The sequence below is a fragment of the Atta colombica genome, unplaced genomic scaffold (genome assembly GCF_001594045.1).
Source record: "Atta colombica isolate Treedump-2 unplaced genomic scaffold, Acol1.0 scaffold68, whole genome shotgun sequence".
Lineage (NCBI taxonomy): Eukaryota > Metazoa > Arthropoda > Insecta > Hymenoptera > Formicidae > Atta > Atta colombica.
In genome coordinates this window covers 291,400-308,351 of record NW_017259559.1, presented here as the reverse complement: position 1 = coordinate 308,351, position 16,952 = coordinate 291,400, and the positions used below count along the sequence as shown (strand labels likewise).

Below are 16,952 nucleotides of genomic sequence, written 5' to 3'. Positions count from 1 at the left end.
TATAAAGCTTGAATTAGGTATTTATTAAATACAAAAATAAACTATACAAATATCAGCCATATCTTATTTTATCTTATTCTTATTTTAAAACTGTCTTAAGAAATGTCTTAAGATGCTAATACAACTCTTTGATTATGTCTCAAAATTGTACTTAATATGATTTATGAATATCGGCTCTTAGATACCAGTATAAAGTGTGTGTAAATGAATAATAAATCTAGAATTGAGAAATAATATAGATACATCCCATACGCAGGTACATACATACATAATTACCTACAAAAACAACCCACGCAAATAATTTAGAGTTAATGTGTTTTTGACGTTCTTACGGAATTTACGGAAGCTTTCGGATCGTGTTTACAGAAATTTAAATTTGGATTTTTGCTGTTTTGTTGTATACACAGACGGAAGTCGAGGACACGAGTGGCGATGGTGCATGCGACAGCGGCATCGGCGGTCCCAACCTCGCTTGTCCTGAGAGTACCAGCGGGCTGGTTGTCGGCCCGGAAACATCGCCGAGAGTAATGGAGTGCGGTGGATGCGGCGAGCGAGTACGCGAACGAACTATCCTCTGCGTAGGCGGACGTACGTGGCACTCCAGGTGTCTGAGGTGTAGTGCTTGTGCCAGGCCATTGCACGATCAGCACTCGTGCTTTCAGAGAGGCATGCGAGTGTACTGCAGACATGATTACGATCGGTAAGTCGACCATCGATTGGTACTTTCACCTGAAATAATACTCGCGTTACTTTTTTGGTTGCGCGATTTGATTGGACAATTAAATCGGCTCAACGAGTTATACGTGTCAACAGAAAGAGAACGAGGCGGATAGAGAGAGAGAGAGAGAGAGAGAGAGAGAGAGAGAGAGAGAGAGAGATGGAGGGAGAAAATAGCCGCTTCTTTTTGTTCGCATCGCTGAATGAATAAGTGGAATATTTTTGTTGCCGCGCGATGCGCATCGATAGCGATGTAAGACGTACGGTCGTGGAGATCAAAGTCGACGGAACCTGCGGTGACTCGTCGATTGTACGGAAGGCTTCGGGCGCAGCCTGCCCAATGTGTTTATCCAACTGTCAATCAGTTACTTCAGTCACCTGGGTCTCTTGCACCAACCGAGCTCCGACATGAGCCTGTCCTGATATCCGATCGCTGCGCGCCGCATCTGGCGATGGCGAACGTCTGACGTTTGATTTCATATTAAATTCATACACGCGTTATCGCGCAGCAAGAGTACCTCTGCGAATTAAGCGGGGGAACAAATCGCGCGCTCGTCGAATTAAATTAATTTTCGTTCTCGCCTGCGCGAATTGAATACGGTATCCTCGTTAATTACTGCATAAGAGCGGTCCCGAGTTTTCGACGCTGGCTAACTCGGGCGAGCCGCTCGGGTCCGACAGTATGCGGGAGGTCCGAAGGAATCTGCCGCGTAATTTTTTTGATTCGTGCTTTCTGCCTGGTAACGCTGCCATTCGATGACCCGATCATCGGCGGGATCCCGACGCGACCCGTGGACCCGTAGACCCGTCGACAATCGCCGCCGACAACCGCCTCCGAGAGAACCGTCCCGTCTCCTTTCGCGCGATAATGGACAAAACGGCAAGAAAGAAAAAAGAAAAATACAAGCAAGCGGGATCTTCAGAGTAAAGTATCGGACGTAAGTTTCACTTCGCCTTCGCGTCTATCTCCCATCTCGCATCGACATTGTAGTTCCCTTTCATGGAAAGAACGATTTTGCTGGAGTATCTAAAAATTTAGTTAGATGTATCATACAGATTTGAAAATAATTTTGTTGGATCATTAAAACAATGTAGGATGATGAGTAATGCTATAGAAAGTTTAATCTCTCTCAATATTTATTCTTGCTAACACTATTTTTCTTCGCTGTTGAAGAATCAGTTTTGTTTTAATAATTTTTAATCATGGATTTTATTTTTATTTCATGAATATATTTGAGAGAGAAATGTTATTGTTTAAATTATTTTTAAAACTTTCCATTTGTTTTGCGTTCTGCAAACTGCAGCGTCTTTATTCTTCAAATTTAATCTTTTTTTATTATCTTTATTTAATATTTTACAACTAACTTTATTGTTTTTATTGTTCAACATTGTAACAATCAGTTTAAATATTCTACATAATTATTTTGATGGTTCAATAAAATTATTTTTATTTGTTTATGAGGACAATTTGAAAACTTCATAGCCTAATTATATTATATTTAATAATATATTTGAAATAAATAATATATTTGAAATATTGGCACACGATAAAAAGTTTGTCTTATATATATATAATTTTAAAGTTTGAACTTGTTCTATTAAGTAGTTTGTAAAAGTTAGTTTATATAAATATGATATGTAAATGTCCATAGTAAAATCATAATATCAAACATCGTGTCACGATTAAATTTTTTTAAGACTTAAACACCATAGAAATATTTAAAGGCTATCGACAATTTCTGTAAAGCCTCGTCTACAATAGTCGCAGAGGTTGTGAAAATTTGCCGCAAAAGTGTCGCTAAATGAGCATCTACAATATATCACAACAATTGTTTGTACGCAATTCCACAACAAATTTTAAACGTCAACTTGCTGTGTTGTGATTGGCTGAACTCATGCGCTCATACGTCTGTCGCAGTCGCAAAAAGTTGAAGTTGGCTCAACTTCATATGATAAGAGTTCTTGCGACTATAATAATCATGCAACTATGTGCGACACTTCTGCGACATTTCATACGAAATGCGACACAGCTCGTACGACTATTGTAGACGAGTCTTAACAGTAACCTTAATAAGTGAACTTAAGCCGATAAGTTAATCAGGATACTATTTTAAATCTACATAATCTAAATAGAAATAGCAATAAACTTATACATCCATAAGGCGAGTTTCAATCGGCTGAAATTCGTCTTTTTGCGAGGTTATGGATAAGTTTACTATTATTTCTATTTCTGTTAGATTATGTAGACCTAAAGCAAAATCCTGATTGGCTCATCGACTTAAGTTTACATCTTACGATCTGTAAGAACTGTTGCGGAATTTTGGCGGCAGCCCTAAGGAGATGAAAATTTTCTGCGTGCGTGCGTGCGTGCGTGCGTGCGTGCGTGCGTGCGTGCGTGCGAGTTAGACATTAAACTGATACGCGTATTTTAAATAAACTTTTATCTCAGAATAATTGCGCCCCGATTATACTTTCAAACTTTCAACATAATCAATCCGAAATATTAAGCCTCCCAAATTTAATTAGAATGTTAATTTGACTGTTAATTACTAGTTAATTTAATCATTAATTACTACTAATATCTTAAAAATTATAAAAAACTCATTGCGAAAAATATTATCTCAGCCGAAATTAAAACTTGAATCTCTTATATTCTATGCAGGGATCACCGTTTGACTGGAGCTTTAGGAATACTAAAATTGTATAACTTCATTGTTAAGTCGCGAAGTTTTCAAATTGCTTTTGTAGCTAAATTATTATAGATACTTCAACAAAACTTCCTTCCGTTACGTATATGCTCTCTTCAAAAATTGGCGCTCTGTGTGACATACCGTGTGTCGTAATCGCGGACAAGAGTCGCTCAAAATTCAAATCCTTCTCTAGCTTCCGACGTGGGCGTGACGGGAGATCACCTTTAGCGTCAGGACAAGGAATTAGCTACCTCTCTTAAAAGGACAATGAGATTAAAGCGCGTGTATCGGCAGATCAGAAAAGTTTAATCTCGCCAGACGTTACGCGATAGAATCTACATGGCGTTTCTAACTCTCTTTGTTCTCTATCTGCATTCAAAAAATAAACGTATAAGATTTCAAGCAGCAGGCATGGTGGAGGCGCGATGGAAGACACACGTGCCTCTTTCGATAAGCTTAAAGTGAATAAAGCTATTTCTTCGATGCGTGCGGAAGTGCATTATCCTACTGCGATTCAGAGCGAGAGATTTTTCGACAACATCCACAGGATGCGGTAGCGAGGGGGAGGGTGATGACCACCGGGATAGTCGCGTGGCAACCCATAAGGTATTCGAAGCGCGCCAATGTACGCCGCAGGCATTCGCAAACACAATCCACATAAATGCACAGTACGAGGGGAGGGGGAAGAACGAACGGGCGGGGTATCGAATCGGATGCACTTTCCGTGTTCATGAATATGATAATGGGCTAATGGGCCGTCTGGTCGTTGTTTAATTATCGACCGCGACACTCCCGGCGACACGGGTCGGCTGCTGTACCAGAACTACAGCCCACTACGGGTACCACGCAAGAAAGGAATGAGAATCCTCTCGTTGAGTATCCTCACGGTCGCATCCTACGGTAAACGCGAGCCCTCATCCGCGCCCCATTCATCCGATCGTGTCTCCACGGCCATGGTACACGACTACCGTTTACGACGTCCGTTACGACGGCCCTATCGCACGAACGCGCGCATTTATATTGCGCTGGTATTATTAGAATCGATCCGATTTACATGCAAGTATGCGATACACTTTATTAGAGATCGCGGCGCGCAACTCCGCCGCGAGGATCTCGACGATGCGGTGTACAGACCGCAACCTGTATAATTCCGACTAATTAATGCATGAGGGCTATTGTATAATTCTTCGATCGTTTTCTCGCGCGCGCGCACAACTGGGGGTTAATTAAAACGCAAGAGCTTCGAATTACGAGCATGCCGGTATGCGCGGATATTGACCGGAAGGCGCGAAGGTGTATCTCGGAGAGAACGATACTTTGCGTCGCGCGATATATACTTCTCTCGCAGATCCTTCCCAAAGCTCGTGAGAGAGAAGAACGAAGAGCGAGCAGTCGAAGAAATAAACGGCCGCGAAACACGCGCCGATGGAGACCACTTGCTCCTCGACACGAATATCTCTTCTCTAAAGTCTCTTTTCTTTCTCTTCTCTCGAGCTACCGCCCGTCGATCTTCGTTTCTTCTTCTTCTTCTTCACCATCCGAGATATATTCGAGCGGTATCATTACACCCCTCGTGTACTCGTCGAGCGTCGAGCGTTGAGCGAGTCCGGCTATATTGGCTGTCGTTATAATGTATATCGCAAAATAAATCCGAGACACACCACGATACGTATACTAATACTTATAAATGATATACGCCTGGCGGCAGTTTACACGACTACCAGTTAACACGAGTACGAATTATGCTTCTCGTGTTTTGCAGAACTTTTGGAGCAAAGTGCGCGAAATGCGGGCGCAGCGTAGGCGCTGGAGATTGGGTGAGAAGGGCTAGGGAAAGGGTTTATCATCTGGCCTGCTTCGCATGCGACGCTTGCTCGCGTCAGCTGTCGACCGGTGAGCAATTCGCCCTCCTGGACGCCCGATTGCTTTGCAAGGCGCACTATCTCGACGTCGTCGAGGGCAACAACACTTCTTCCGATGGTGAGAATATCGCACAAACAAGTCATTGTTACACGCGCGAAGACGTAGTTAACGTAAAATAAATATTGAAAACATCCGATTTCAAAAATATATGTGAAGAACATAAAATCTTCTAATTGTTGCGAGTAAAAATAACGCCCTTTGTTAAATTTATTCTTTAACGTCATCAAGTAATCTTCTTCAAGTATTTATTGTAACAATTAAATTAATTTGATTAATCCTAGAATACTATCGATATTGAATGATACAGTATTAATAACACAAGATTTTAGTACATTTCAATAACGAAATATTTATAATCTAAATCTTTGCAAATTAAATAATTTTACTGAATCCTTTGTGAACTCTTTGAAGTCATTCTCTTTTATTTTATAAACTATTTGTTCAATTTTTATAAAAATTATTTCCTCGTTTTCTTTTAATTTTAATTTTAATTTTAGAATTCTGAGATCAGAATTGAATTCAACAATCCCGAAAATCTTTAGAAAATAAGATCTTCCATAAGTTATTTTAGAAAACTCCATCAAAAAGTTAAAAGAAAAAAAAAATATCAAATTCTCAATCTTGTTAATTATTGAAGGCATAATTCAACTCCCTGTGATCTTGCTCATTTACATATCAAATTTACGATAGCATTCTATTCTATTTTTAAAATTTATATTTAAAATTTATCTATATTTAAAATTTCCTGATTAACAATATACTGTTCGTGATCCTTTATTTTGCTGTATAAAATGCACACCGATTGAGATAGATCGCGTAATGGTGTGGAAGGTAGGTACGGCTAATTGGTACTTTCGCAGAAGGCGGTGACTCCGAGAGTGGTCACAAGGGCGGCAATAAAGCGAAGAGAGTTAGGACCACTTTTACCGAGGAGCAGCTTTCCGTTCTCCAAGCGAATTTTCAATTGGATAGTAATCCCGATGGGCAGGACCTTGAAAGGATAGCGCATGTAACTGGACTCAGCAAGAGGGTAACGCAGGTGTGGTTCCAAAATTCTAGAGCAAGGCAGAAGAAACATCTTCACACAGGCAAAATGAAGGGACAACACGGTAAGCGAAACATCGAGTCATTCCATTAATTTGCTTATATAGCTTGAAATTCCCAAAAATTGTTGCGCTTAATGCGAGACAAATATATATTCCGATTTTAGAGAAAGAAAAAATAAAGATTCCGAATGTAACGAGTGCAAGCAGCACGACCTCTATTTCCATAAAAATTCGCGCGTGTCATCGCGATTATATGCAATCGATAGATAATAATTTTAATTATCAACATCGGTGGAATGAATTTTTGCAGTGCATCAATCGCCACCGAATTCTACCGCGTCGCCCGATTTCGGTCGTCACATCAACTTACATCTAACATACTCGTTTCAACATCAGCAACAGCATCAACAGCAACAACAACCACAGCTTAGTCCAGCCACGTGTAAGAGCCCGACAGGCTCCATTTATCACAATCATGGTAAGAGATCGTTCGCAATATCACTGCGTGTCGGGGAATTTCATGAAAGATTCTTACTGCGATCAAAGACTTCAGATTGGGAAAATTCGACGATCAATTAGAGGTTGGACAGGATCGTACATTTACATGTAATTGCGATTCCATTAACTCTGTTCTCAGGGTCGGAGCAATCGATGGACGAGCTCTCGCAAGACTCGATGCTACTATCTATGCCGAATGAGGTTTAATGGCGATTTCAATTATATTGTAAATATTCGGCGTTGCTTCGAAAAAGCGTCAGAAGGTAGAGATCGAGGAAACATCATTGAATGCATCGTTTTATTTATCCTCAAGAAAAGTGAAAAATTCACCCGTCGCGCTCTTCGATGACGCACTTTCGAGTTACGCTCGCAACATAAATCTTGCGTTCTCGATGTTGAATCTTACTGGAACCAATATTGTTCCGTATTACATGCGAAAAGATATGTACGTGCGCATGCGTGAATTCGCGCGTGCGTGCGTGCGTGCGTGCTTGTGTGTGTGTGTGTGTGTGTGTGTGCGCGCGCGCGTGTGCGTGTGTGTGTGTGTGTGTGTGTGTGTGTGTGTGTGTGTGTTATGTGCATGTATGTGCGTGTGCGTGCGTATGCGTGTGTAACTTTGTCTGCAATTTTGAATCGATCTGTCTGCCTATCTCTTTCTTGGTTGTGTATGAATTGTGATTTTGTACTCGTTCTTTCTCCTTCGTCTCTCTATTCTTTCTTTCGTATCGATACCTGATGCAACCAAGAAGGAATCGCTTTAACGAAGCCTTTAAAGCGAACATAGGCATAAAAGAGAGGCGGATACGTAGGACACCTATTATGAATCTATTTGGAAATGATTCCGTTCGGAATGATTCCGTTTCTCGTCATTTGATTTGTTACATAGACATTCGAATTGTATCCAAAATGATCGAAAAATTTTTAATTTTGAACATGTTATTTTGAAAAAATTTATTAAAAATTTATTAACTCTTAATGTTAAATATATATAATTTTTATTATATTAAAGTGACAGACTCATCTTCAGCATGTTGCAGATTAAGTTATTATATTATGTAATTAATATTATATTATTAATATGTATTAATAAATAATATATAATATTACTTAATGTAAATAAATAATATATATTAAGTAATATTATTATTAGCATGTTTAACAAAATTGTATGATGAAAATTAACTTGTTTACGTAATTTATTTACGTAAGAATTATTATATTTAAGATTGAAGATTGACATAATTATTTTACTTTATTATTACTCGTTATAATTTTATTTTTTTACATATTTTTGTATTATCCTTTTTATTATAAAATTAGAAAATAAATATTTTTTTACTTACATTATTTACCATTCTATCACTATGACGCTTAACATTTTTTTTTAAATTCGCGAGTCTAAAACTTATTCTGATCGGAATCGCGAACAGTTACATAATAAGTGCCCTGAACGTCATCGTCGTCGCGTCGTCGACGGAATTTCATTCGCGTCGCGTAACAATGCTTGAAATGAAAGTATCTTTCATAGTAATCTCAATAGTCATGTAAAATCATTCAATATGAATGTCCTGTGATGTAAATATTGTAAACTAAACGTACATAAATATATGCGATTGCACACGTTGAACAAAAGGATGGCCTTTGTTTCTTGATCAATCCAACTTATCCAACTATCTCCCTCCAGATATTTCCCGTGCGACATTCTTTTGAATTATCTGCGGTATTTGTAATCGGAGAAGTGGGTAATAATTAAAGGATAATAATTGCAACAATTAACAATAAAAGGCATTTTATTAATAACAATATGATTTATTTTATAATATTGCAGCGACAAATATGCGATAAGTTCTGGTCTTCATCACGCTTCTCTCTCTCTCTCTCTCTCTCTCTCTCTCTCTCTCTCTCTCTCTCTCTCTCTCTCTCTCGCGCGCGCGCGCGCGCACACACACCACACATACACACACACGCACGCACGCATGCACACACACACACACACAAAACAATATTCTTATATCTACAGAAGACATATGTACAAAAACTACAATTCGCTCTATATACAATTTCGTGTTATGAGTTAAACGATATCTACGTCAAAATTTCGAAAAATGGACGAGACATTCTAGTCACTCCTCCTCCATTTTGCATCGTCTAAGAGATTTTATTCACAATCGCAAACGGATGCAAATTGTTTTACACGCTCGGAATAAATAAGCTTAATCTAATTTTAAATACGAAAAACTTGTACCTTTTATACGTATTACATATTATATTAACGATAACGCGCGCTTATTTTACATCTTGAGAAATATATACAGATTAATTCGCCTTAAGAACTCATATGTAATTATTAATTGAAATTAGTCTGCTCGTTATACACTTTTAATCTAATTTTTTGTGCGGAATATAAGAAAAAAATGAATATGGCAACTTTCGATTTTGTAAAACCTTGTTACGATTTTTTGTATAAATCTCCGAATTATTTAATCATGGAAACACATGCAGTGCGAAAGGTTAATACCAATAGCTTCGTGAAAACATTTATATTGACTTATCCTGCGGGATGACAGAATTGAGCCTGCAAATGATTCGGCGTCGTCGGTGTGAGCGGAGTCAAAGGTGTAAGGGGCGTTAACGGGCTACCTGGACTCTCGCTACCGGCATTGCTGGCCTGATAACCACCAAGATAAGCGCCGACCACGTTGATGCCACTGGGATACAGGTCGACTGGGTGATGGTGCATCGGTGGCGAATGATGCACTGTAAGCACACGAAAATAAGCGTTTTGAATCCTCGAGGGATACTATCCGTAATGCGAGTTATGTAAAAACTTTATACAACGAGTACTTTAAGGCTCTAGTAGTATCATTATCAAATCAATGATTAATTTAACTTGTGATATTATTATTACAACTTTAGTTTGTGATTGTGTTTTCAGTTTAACAATAATCGGCGCGCAATTTATATAATTGAAAGATATGTTTAAAATTTATATAGAAATATTATTATTATTATTAGAGACTAATATCTTGACGTATTTGGCGCTTTCTTCTTTTATACTAAAATCTCATAATAGCGCGCGCTCGGAACATATTAGTATTGGCTGCATTCAGCAATGAAAACAACTTTACTAATATTAATTTTCTTGTTGTTAAAATTGTTTAATATGGTAAGTCTTACCCTTAGTTTCTTACTGAATCAAAATATATCAAAACCAATCATATTAAAAAATTATATAATAGTTCTGCTTTCTCTAAACTCTAAATACATCTAATAAAATTGTCTTTACTTCATTTTTAAAATACAGAACCCTATTCTATCGCTAATCTCTGTTCACACTCAGAGCTGCCAAAGTAAATTTTTCACACGTTTGGAATGATCAACACGCGGAGGGATCTGATTATAACTAAATTTAAATAATAATAAATTTATATATTATAGATATTTAATAATAATAAATATGTAAATAAAAATAAATCAAGTATACATATGTATTTCATTTTTCTTTAATTATTTATTTATTACGAATGTAGTAGCCTCGTCAAATATTATTTTTATTTATAAATTCATTCGTATACTCTTATAAATCTATCATTCTAGTCTATTTCTTAAAAAAATTAAATACGATAACTATTATAATACTATTCAAATGATTTTGAAACATTAACAAATGTACATGTCTGTTTCCATCAAATGTGATCCTTTGCTACATTTGATTGGTTACCTAGGAAAGGAAATTTTGCCAAGAGCCAATCAATATTGTTCATTGAGCTAATAAAATATCCTATAATTTGCTTGTTAAAAATTTATACTAGATGTAGCTTGACATGTGAAAGTATAACACATGTCAAATTCACATGTGTAGAGAGAGACTCCATCATTCCACAGATCGCTAACTTATGCTCATATTAACATGCGTTTAACGCATATAAAAAAAATTTTGCACTATTTCGCTATTATTATGTTCTGTATATTCATATAGCGGTCTTGTTTAATTTATTATTACTTACTCTGAGTCTTGATCTTGCCGCTGTGCTTCTTCTGTCTCGCCCTAGAATTCTGAAACCAAACTTGCGTGACCCTCTTGCTGAGGCCGGTCACCTGGGCTATCCTCTCAAGGTCTTGTCCGTCGGGGTTGCTATCCATCTGAAAGTTAGCCTGCAGGACTGCAAGCTGCTCCTCGGTAAAGGTTGTCCTCACGCGTTTCGTCTTGCTACCTTTGCCACCGTGCTCGGAATCGCAATCCTCCGATGACGAAGTATTGTTACCCTCGACCACATCCAAATAATGGGCCTTGCACAGCAGTCGGGCGTCCAGAAGCGCGAATTGCTCACCCGTGGAAAGTTGACGGGAACAGGCATCACAGGCGAAACATGCCAAGTGATAGACTCGGTCTTTAGCTCTCCTCACCCAATCCCCAGCGCCCACACTGCGCCCGCATTTCGCGCATTTCGCGCCGAATGTTCTGCAAAAAACGCAAACAGTAGGGATTTCTCCCATGTGAAAGCCGCACGTGACGAAGTCGCCATCAACTTTCAAACGTGCGCGAGTGTTAAAAAAGTTAATCGACGTAATCAATAACAAAGGAAGTCGGCTCGATCGATCGACGTACTGCCCATTTATCACCCACTTTACTGTCATTCATCGTTTATTGATTCATGCGAGTCTCTCTTTTTTGGCGCGCGGCTACGAATGGACTCGACAATAAACGCGGTTCTCTTGCAATGCATATCGAATTCAGTCGTGCGGACACCGACCGAAAAAACTATTTTTATCCCGTCGACGGCAGGTTCATTCGAGACCTCCGAGAACGCGAGGACCCGGCAGCAATCCTGTCCTCATTAACATACTACTCAACCATTCGGTGTCCTCCCGCGATGCGACGAGGCATCGGAGCCACCTCGGTTTAAGGATCAGTATCGCGATTCGAGGAGTAGATTACGTCGAGATTATTTCGATGTCTCAGTTGTGCGGCTTCCGACTCTATACAAATGGCTCGATTTCTTTGAATACATGCCGACGAGATGTGAGAACAGAATCTAGTGCTAAAAAAGAACTCGAGAAAAGAGATCGAAGAAAGATAAAAAAATTATTATTATTACTGGGACAATGATAGAGCAGCGCGAAGAAAACTAAAACATGAAATTCAGCAGAGGTTATGCCATGCATACGGGAGCATATGCAAAAGAAGAAAAGAAGAAGGAACGGAAGAAGGAGGAACGAAATGGAAGAAAAGAAAAAGGATCAATAAAAAGCACAGACATATAGGAAAGAAGGAAAGAAAAAGGAAGAGAAAAAGAAAAAAGAAAAGAGAAGCAAGAGGAAGAGCATAGAGACGAAGCAGAAGAAGAAGTAGAAGAATGCATCAACGACCGATCGACCATGGCGTTATTGTATGGAAAAATATGGTAAGCTCATGGAAGGATTAGTCTTCGCGTCTGCATAGTCATTGTCGCATGACGCGATGTTTTCAGGGGAGGGGATATTATTGGTTATGGTGATCGCGCAAAGGGCACGCCTAGAAGCTAGTTTGTACTGATCACCAGCTCTATGATCCATTCTTTTTTATTTTCTAGTTTAGAGGAGACTCATCGAAATAACGAGAAGATCCCAATCAATATCAATGTACAAGATTTATAATTATGCGTTACAGAAAATAAAAGTCATAGAGTAAGTTGAAGAGAATTATAAAAATGTAAAAGCGTAAAAACATTTCCTTTACATTTTCTCATTTTCGCTATCTAGAAGCTTTAGGTATGTTCATGTTTCTCTCCCCTTACGTTATATTTTGCTTTAATTTTTATTTTTGCTAAGGTGGACATTGACTTAATATATTGATATTCAAATCTATTATCATGAGTATGATTATTCGATTCTTAAATGTAACATTCGTAACATTAAACGTAACCAATTAGAAATTTGCAAAATTAAATGTAACCAAATTCAAATGTAATCAATCAGAAATTGGCTCAAAATCTTAAAAATCAATATAAAGTCATTAAAAAATTAAAAATTGGTCCTAAATCAATTTAATCGCCATTATATACTATAGTTACAGATCTTATTTCATCGTTAAATCGAAAAAATTTCCCGACAAGAAGATCTTCCATCGTGGAAATATGGAAATGTGTCATTTGAGTGTCGCCTCAGGTAAATAGTAGCACTCGCTGTTCTCCCCGCGTCTATCCTTCTACGGTTTCATACCCCAGAAAAGTCAAGACTTAACGCACCGAGGAGGGCAAGAGGGCGATGAGGGGATCTTGCGTATCCGGCGGCGACGAGAGAACTGGTATTGGGTATCTATAAATCTTCAGGGCCGTACGCGCGCGTCGGCTACCAAACGGCCCCGCCCTAATTTATTCATTTGTTCTTCCACATAGGCGGGCCCTATAAGTCAACGGGGGATTAAGTTGGGCGCTCGCTGGTATGAGACGCTTACGAGAGCATGATCGAACGCAGGCATACGAATTACGATTAAAGATTGAAAATAGCGAAATACGCGTTACTATCAATCCAAGTTAATTGCGTCTCGGTAGCATAAAACAGCTAATCATAATTTACATAGCAATCCTTATATAGTATCCTATACAGCACAGATCATTTCAGTAATATTGCAATAACACTCCATAGATCATTCCAGAAATAATACAGGAACATTGCAACGTCTCAGTAATGTTTTCAATAACGTTACAATTTTCCAGTAATATTGCAGCAACACTGAAACGTTCCAACAATATTGTGCAATAACATTGCAAACCTTGCAGCAATGTTGTTACAAATTTTTGTGTTGTACGAATATTTCTGATGAACGATAGATATCGAAGAAGAACGACAATCACGTAAAGTTATTACTCCAATTATATATATATATATACACATACATATATATATAACATGTTATTCAATTCCACGGATGTTTGGTCAACTCAAAGAACTGCGATCATTTGCTTATGTCTCGAGTGTCCCGGCAGCCGCGAGGTATGCAGTCTTAAGTGCCGACAAGGTGAAGAAGATAACACGCGATTACAACGACAGGTGGTCCCGACGTCGTGTTGGGCGATGCGAGTCGCTTCTACGCTGATCGTATCGATTCGAAAAAACCAGAATCTCACGAGCTTCGCCGACAGAAATCGCTAATAGAGCGATTTTTGCCGCATACAGGGCCACGAATCACTTCGACGTCTGACCTCTTCTTTTTTCGGTCGAAACATACGAAAGCGACGAAAGCGGGGAAAGGATTGGTGGACCCTGGATGTCGGGGAGTAGAGAGCGCACAGGCCCCCGGGGGTCGGGTGAATATTTATTAATTTCAAAGACCACTCTATTTCTCTCTCACTCTTCGCCTCCCCCCCCCTCTCTCTCTCTCTCTCTCTCTCTGTCTCTCTTTCTCCGCTCCCTCGCTCACTTGGAAGAAAAGAAGTACCGCGCTGGCTCGCACTCGGATGAAGGCGGGAAGAAGGAACGGTTCGAGGATCGCAGCTGGCTTCGGTGCCTTACGAGGCGAATTCCTCAGTCCTCCGGAACACTGACACTAGGCAGTCCCATCTCGAGTGACTCGGCACCCACATACACGTACTCGTATATTTGGTATACGGAATCACGAAGCGCGAAGTAACCCGCTTTCGGGACATTGATAAATTAATGATAGCCGGGCAATTCCTTCCCAGCCAGCTATATCGTACACATTCTAGCATGTTATTTTTCGTATTGTCGGATCTTTCAAGCCCTCTCTCTTTTATCTCTCTCGTTCTGTCTGCATCACCCGGACAGAACTTGAGAAATGCTTCGTGAGTATCGCGTAACGAAAGATACGTCTAAGGTATATAAACGGATTACGCGGCGTCTTAGGGGAGGGCAAAAATGATGCGGAGGCTCTCTCTGGGGAGTAGGCGTAAAAGCCGAAGCGAGAGGATCTCGCGAAAGAATATCTCAGGATTCTCAGGACAAGAGTATTTATTTTTTTCCGCGGCGTTCGCCGCGTGCGCGCGCGAGACAGTGAGACGTCGAGACGTCAACGTGACTCCGCAGCTCGTGCTGTGCGTGAGCATGCGTGATACACGAATGCATGGTGACGTGAATAGCCGACTATACGTGAGGTCCGCGCGGGCAGAGAGGGAGGAAGAGGAAAAAGAAGACGAGGAGAGGCAGACTACATTGGAAGACATTAATCACCCAATGGCGACTCTCTCGCGAGCGCACATCTCGGACACCCAATACGCGCGCTTATGGATGTCTATCGATGTAGAAATACCACATTCGTATAGCCAACACGCGCGGACAGACCCACGTGACTTGGGGATACGGTTCGCGCGATCGACCGGATCAATGCCTATGTGCTTGTTTCACGCGAAGAACAAAGAATCCTTAACTCGGAAATAATCACCTTAGTCACCTATGATGTGATTTTTACAATCTAGCAGCAAGAAAATGAATCTCAATGTCTTTATAATAGCAGTTTTCTTTACGATTATGTAACTTTTTCCTTAGGATGGAAACATGAAAAGTGAGAATTTTTACTATTGAGATTATGAAAAAATTTTTCATTAGTCACGTTTTGCCCTTAGGAACAAGTTACATAACCGATACCCAAGAATTTATACGTATTTTTTTTATTTCTTCTTACTTTTCTTTGGAAATATCAAGTAAGTCTATACAATAATGACTTTAAGTACTAATAAATGTAAAACAATTAATAATAAAACAACTAATAATTGTAAAACAATTAATAATATATAATTAATAATAGTGACTTTCAAAATTGATCTACAATGTACTCTTTGCTTTTTGTTTCTTGCTTTTATCTCTTTGGGATTATTTTATCGATAATTATATTTCTTGTCATGTGTTTCTTATCTCTTTTGAAGTTCAACTTTTAGATCTAGCGACAATACGAAGAAATGGAATCATAGACGTACGCAAGACAAGAGGAAGACAAAAGAAAACGCTTGCACTTTCTCTTAAAGTTTGACAGCGAGAAATAATTTTTGTAACAAAGATTATAAAACAATAAAATGAAAATTGACCAATTAGACACATGTAAGTGAAAATTGCCATATTAGATTTTTGGGAATTAAGTTCTTCAGCCTAATAATTAATAAATTCTAAAATTTCTAATAAAAAATTCTTAATTCTTTTGCCTACTAATAGTATTTCTTGTGAATTTAGACAATTTCAAGTTTAAGTTAACTGTGCGCTGATTATTTGTCAGTATCTAAACTGATTATTTGTCAATTCTAAACTAGCTGGAATAATAATATTAACAAGCAATTTAATATTATTGCTGCCAATAAGCATCTTAGAAAGCTGTTAACAGTTTGATAAGCATCTGCTAATAAGCATCTTAAAATTACAAATAATTTATTATGAAAAATATTTATTATGGATCCTCAGCCAGGATTCAAATTCAACTCCTGAAAATTATAAAATTTATCTCCACGCTGAAGATTTTCAAAGATTAATTTTAATATAAATATATTTTAATAAGTTCTATGTGAAAATAAATTTGTGTCCCTTTCCATGACTGAAATCCTGAAAACGCCTATAAAATAGGAAGGAAAAAGACAAGAAAAAAAATTATAAGAAACAAGTAACAGGAAGCAAACCTCATTATATATAGATTAATCTTTAACTAGGGCGTCAAAAATGCATCAAATATAAATAATCGTTTGTAATGTTGTTATGTTTTTCATAAAAACATAATTAAGTGACTATACAGAGGATTAAAAGATCAATGACGTGAAACTGAATATTTCGATAATACTCGACCGCCGAATTTTCGATAAAGGGAATAAACTAAATCGATCGGTTTCGAGCTTTTTGTGTGATAATTTTTTCCCTTGATGAGCGGCGATAATAGGGAGGAGAGTCGCACGATCACGATAGCCGAGTCGCGTCCTCTTAAGCCAGGCTTTGGGCCGACTCGATTTCGAATCACATCATCGAGGCGTCCAAGTAAGTTGCCCTTGACAAAGCGGGATATTACTAATAGGCTCATCGATAACATCCAATAATTCTTTCCTTCCCCTCATCCTTTCCATCTTTCCTCTTCCTCGCCTCGCGATAGCAATACGCGGAATGCGGA

The 16,952-nt window shown here is 38.7% G+C and overlaps 2 protein-coding genes across 2 annotated transcripts in view; one reads left to right on the top strand and one right to left on the bottom strand.

The window, feature by feature from the left end:
• The first annotated feature begins 410 nt into the window (after positions 1–410).
• LOC108692274 (LIM/homeobox protein Awh-like) lies at positions 411–7,081 on the top strand. Its single transcript, XM_018200451.1, has 5 exons — positions 411–700; positions 5,170–5,387; positions 6,191–6,439; positions 6,687–6,854; positions 7,014–7,081. Exons 1-5 carry the CDS (start codon positions 528–530, stop codon positions 7,079–7,081), a joined length of 876 nt encoding a protein of 291 aa, XP_018055940.1. The 5' UTR covers positions 411–527.
• Positions 7,082–9,357: 2,276 nt separating this feature from the next.
• Positions 9,358–16,952, bottom strand: part of LOC108692273 (LIM/homeobox protein Awh-like) — a 14,069-nt gene continuing 6,474 nt past the window's right edge. Inside the window, exons 3-4 of the mRNA XM_018200450.1 lie at positions 10,882–11,336; positions 9,358–9,631 (exon numbers count right to left, since the gene is read on the bottom strand). Coding sequence (XP_018055939.1) covers positions 9,423–9,631; positions 10,882–11,336 — 664 coding nt within the window. The 3' untranslated portion in view covers positions 9,358–9,422. The remainder of the gene's footprint in view (positions 9,632–10,881; positions 11,337–16,952) is intronic.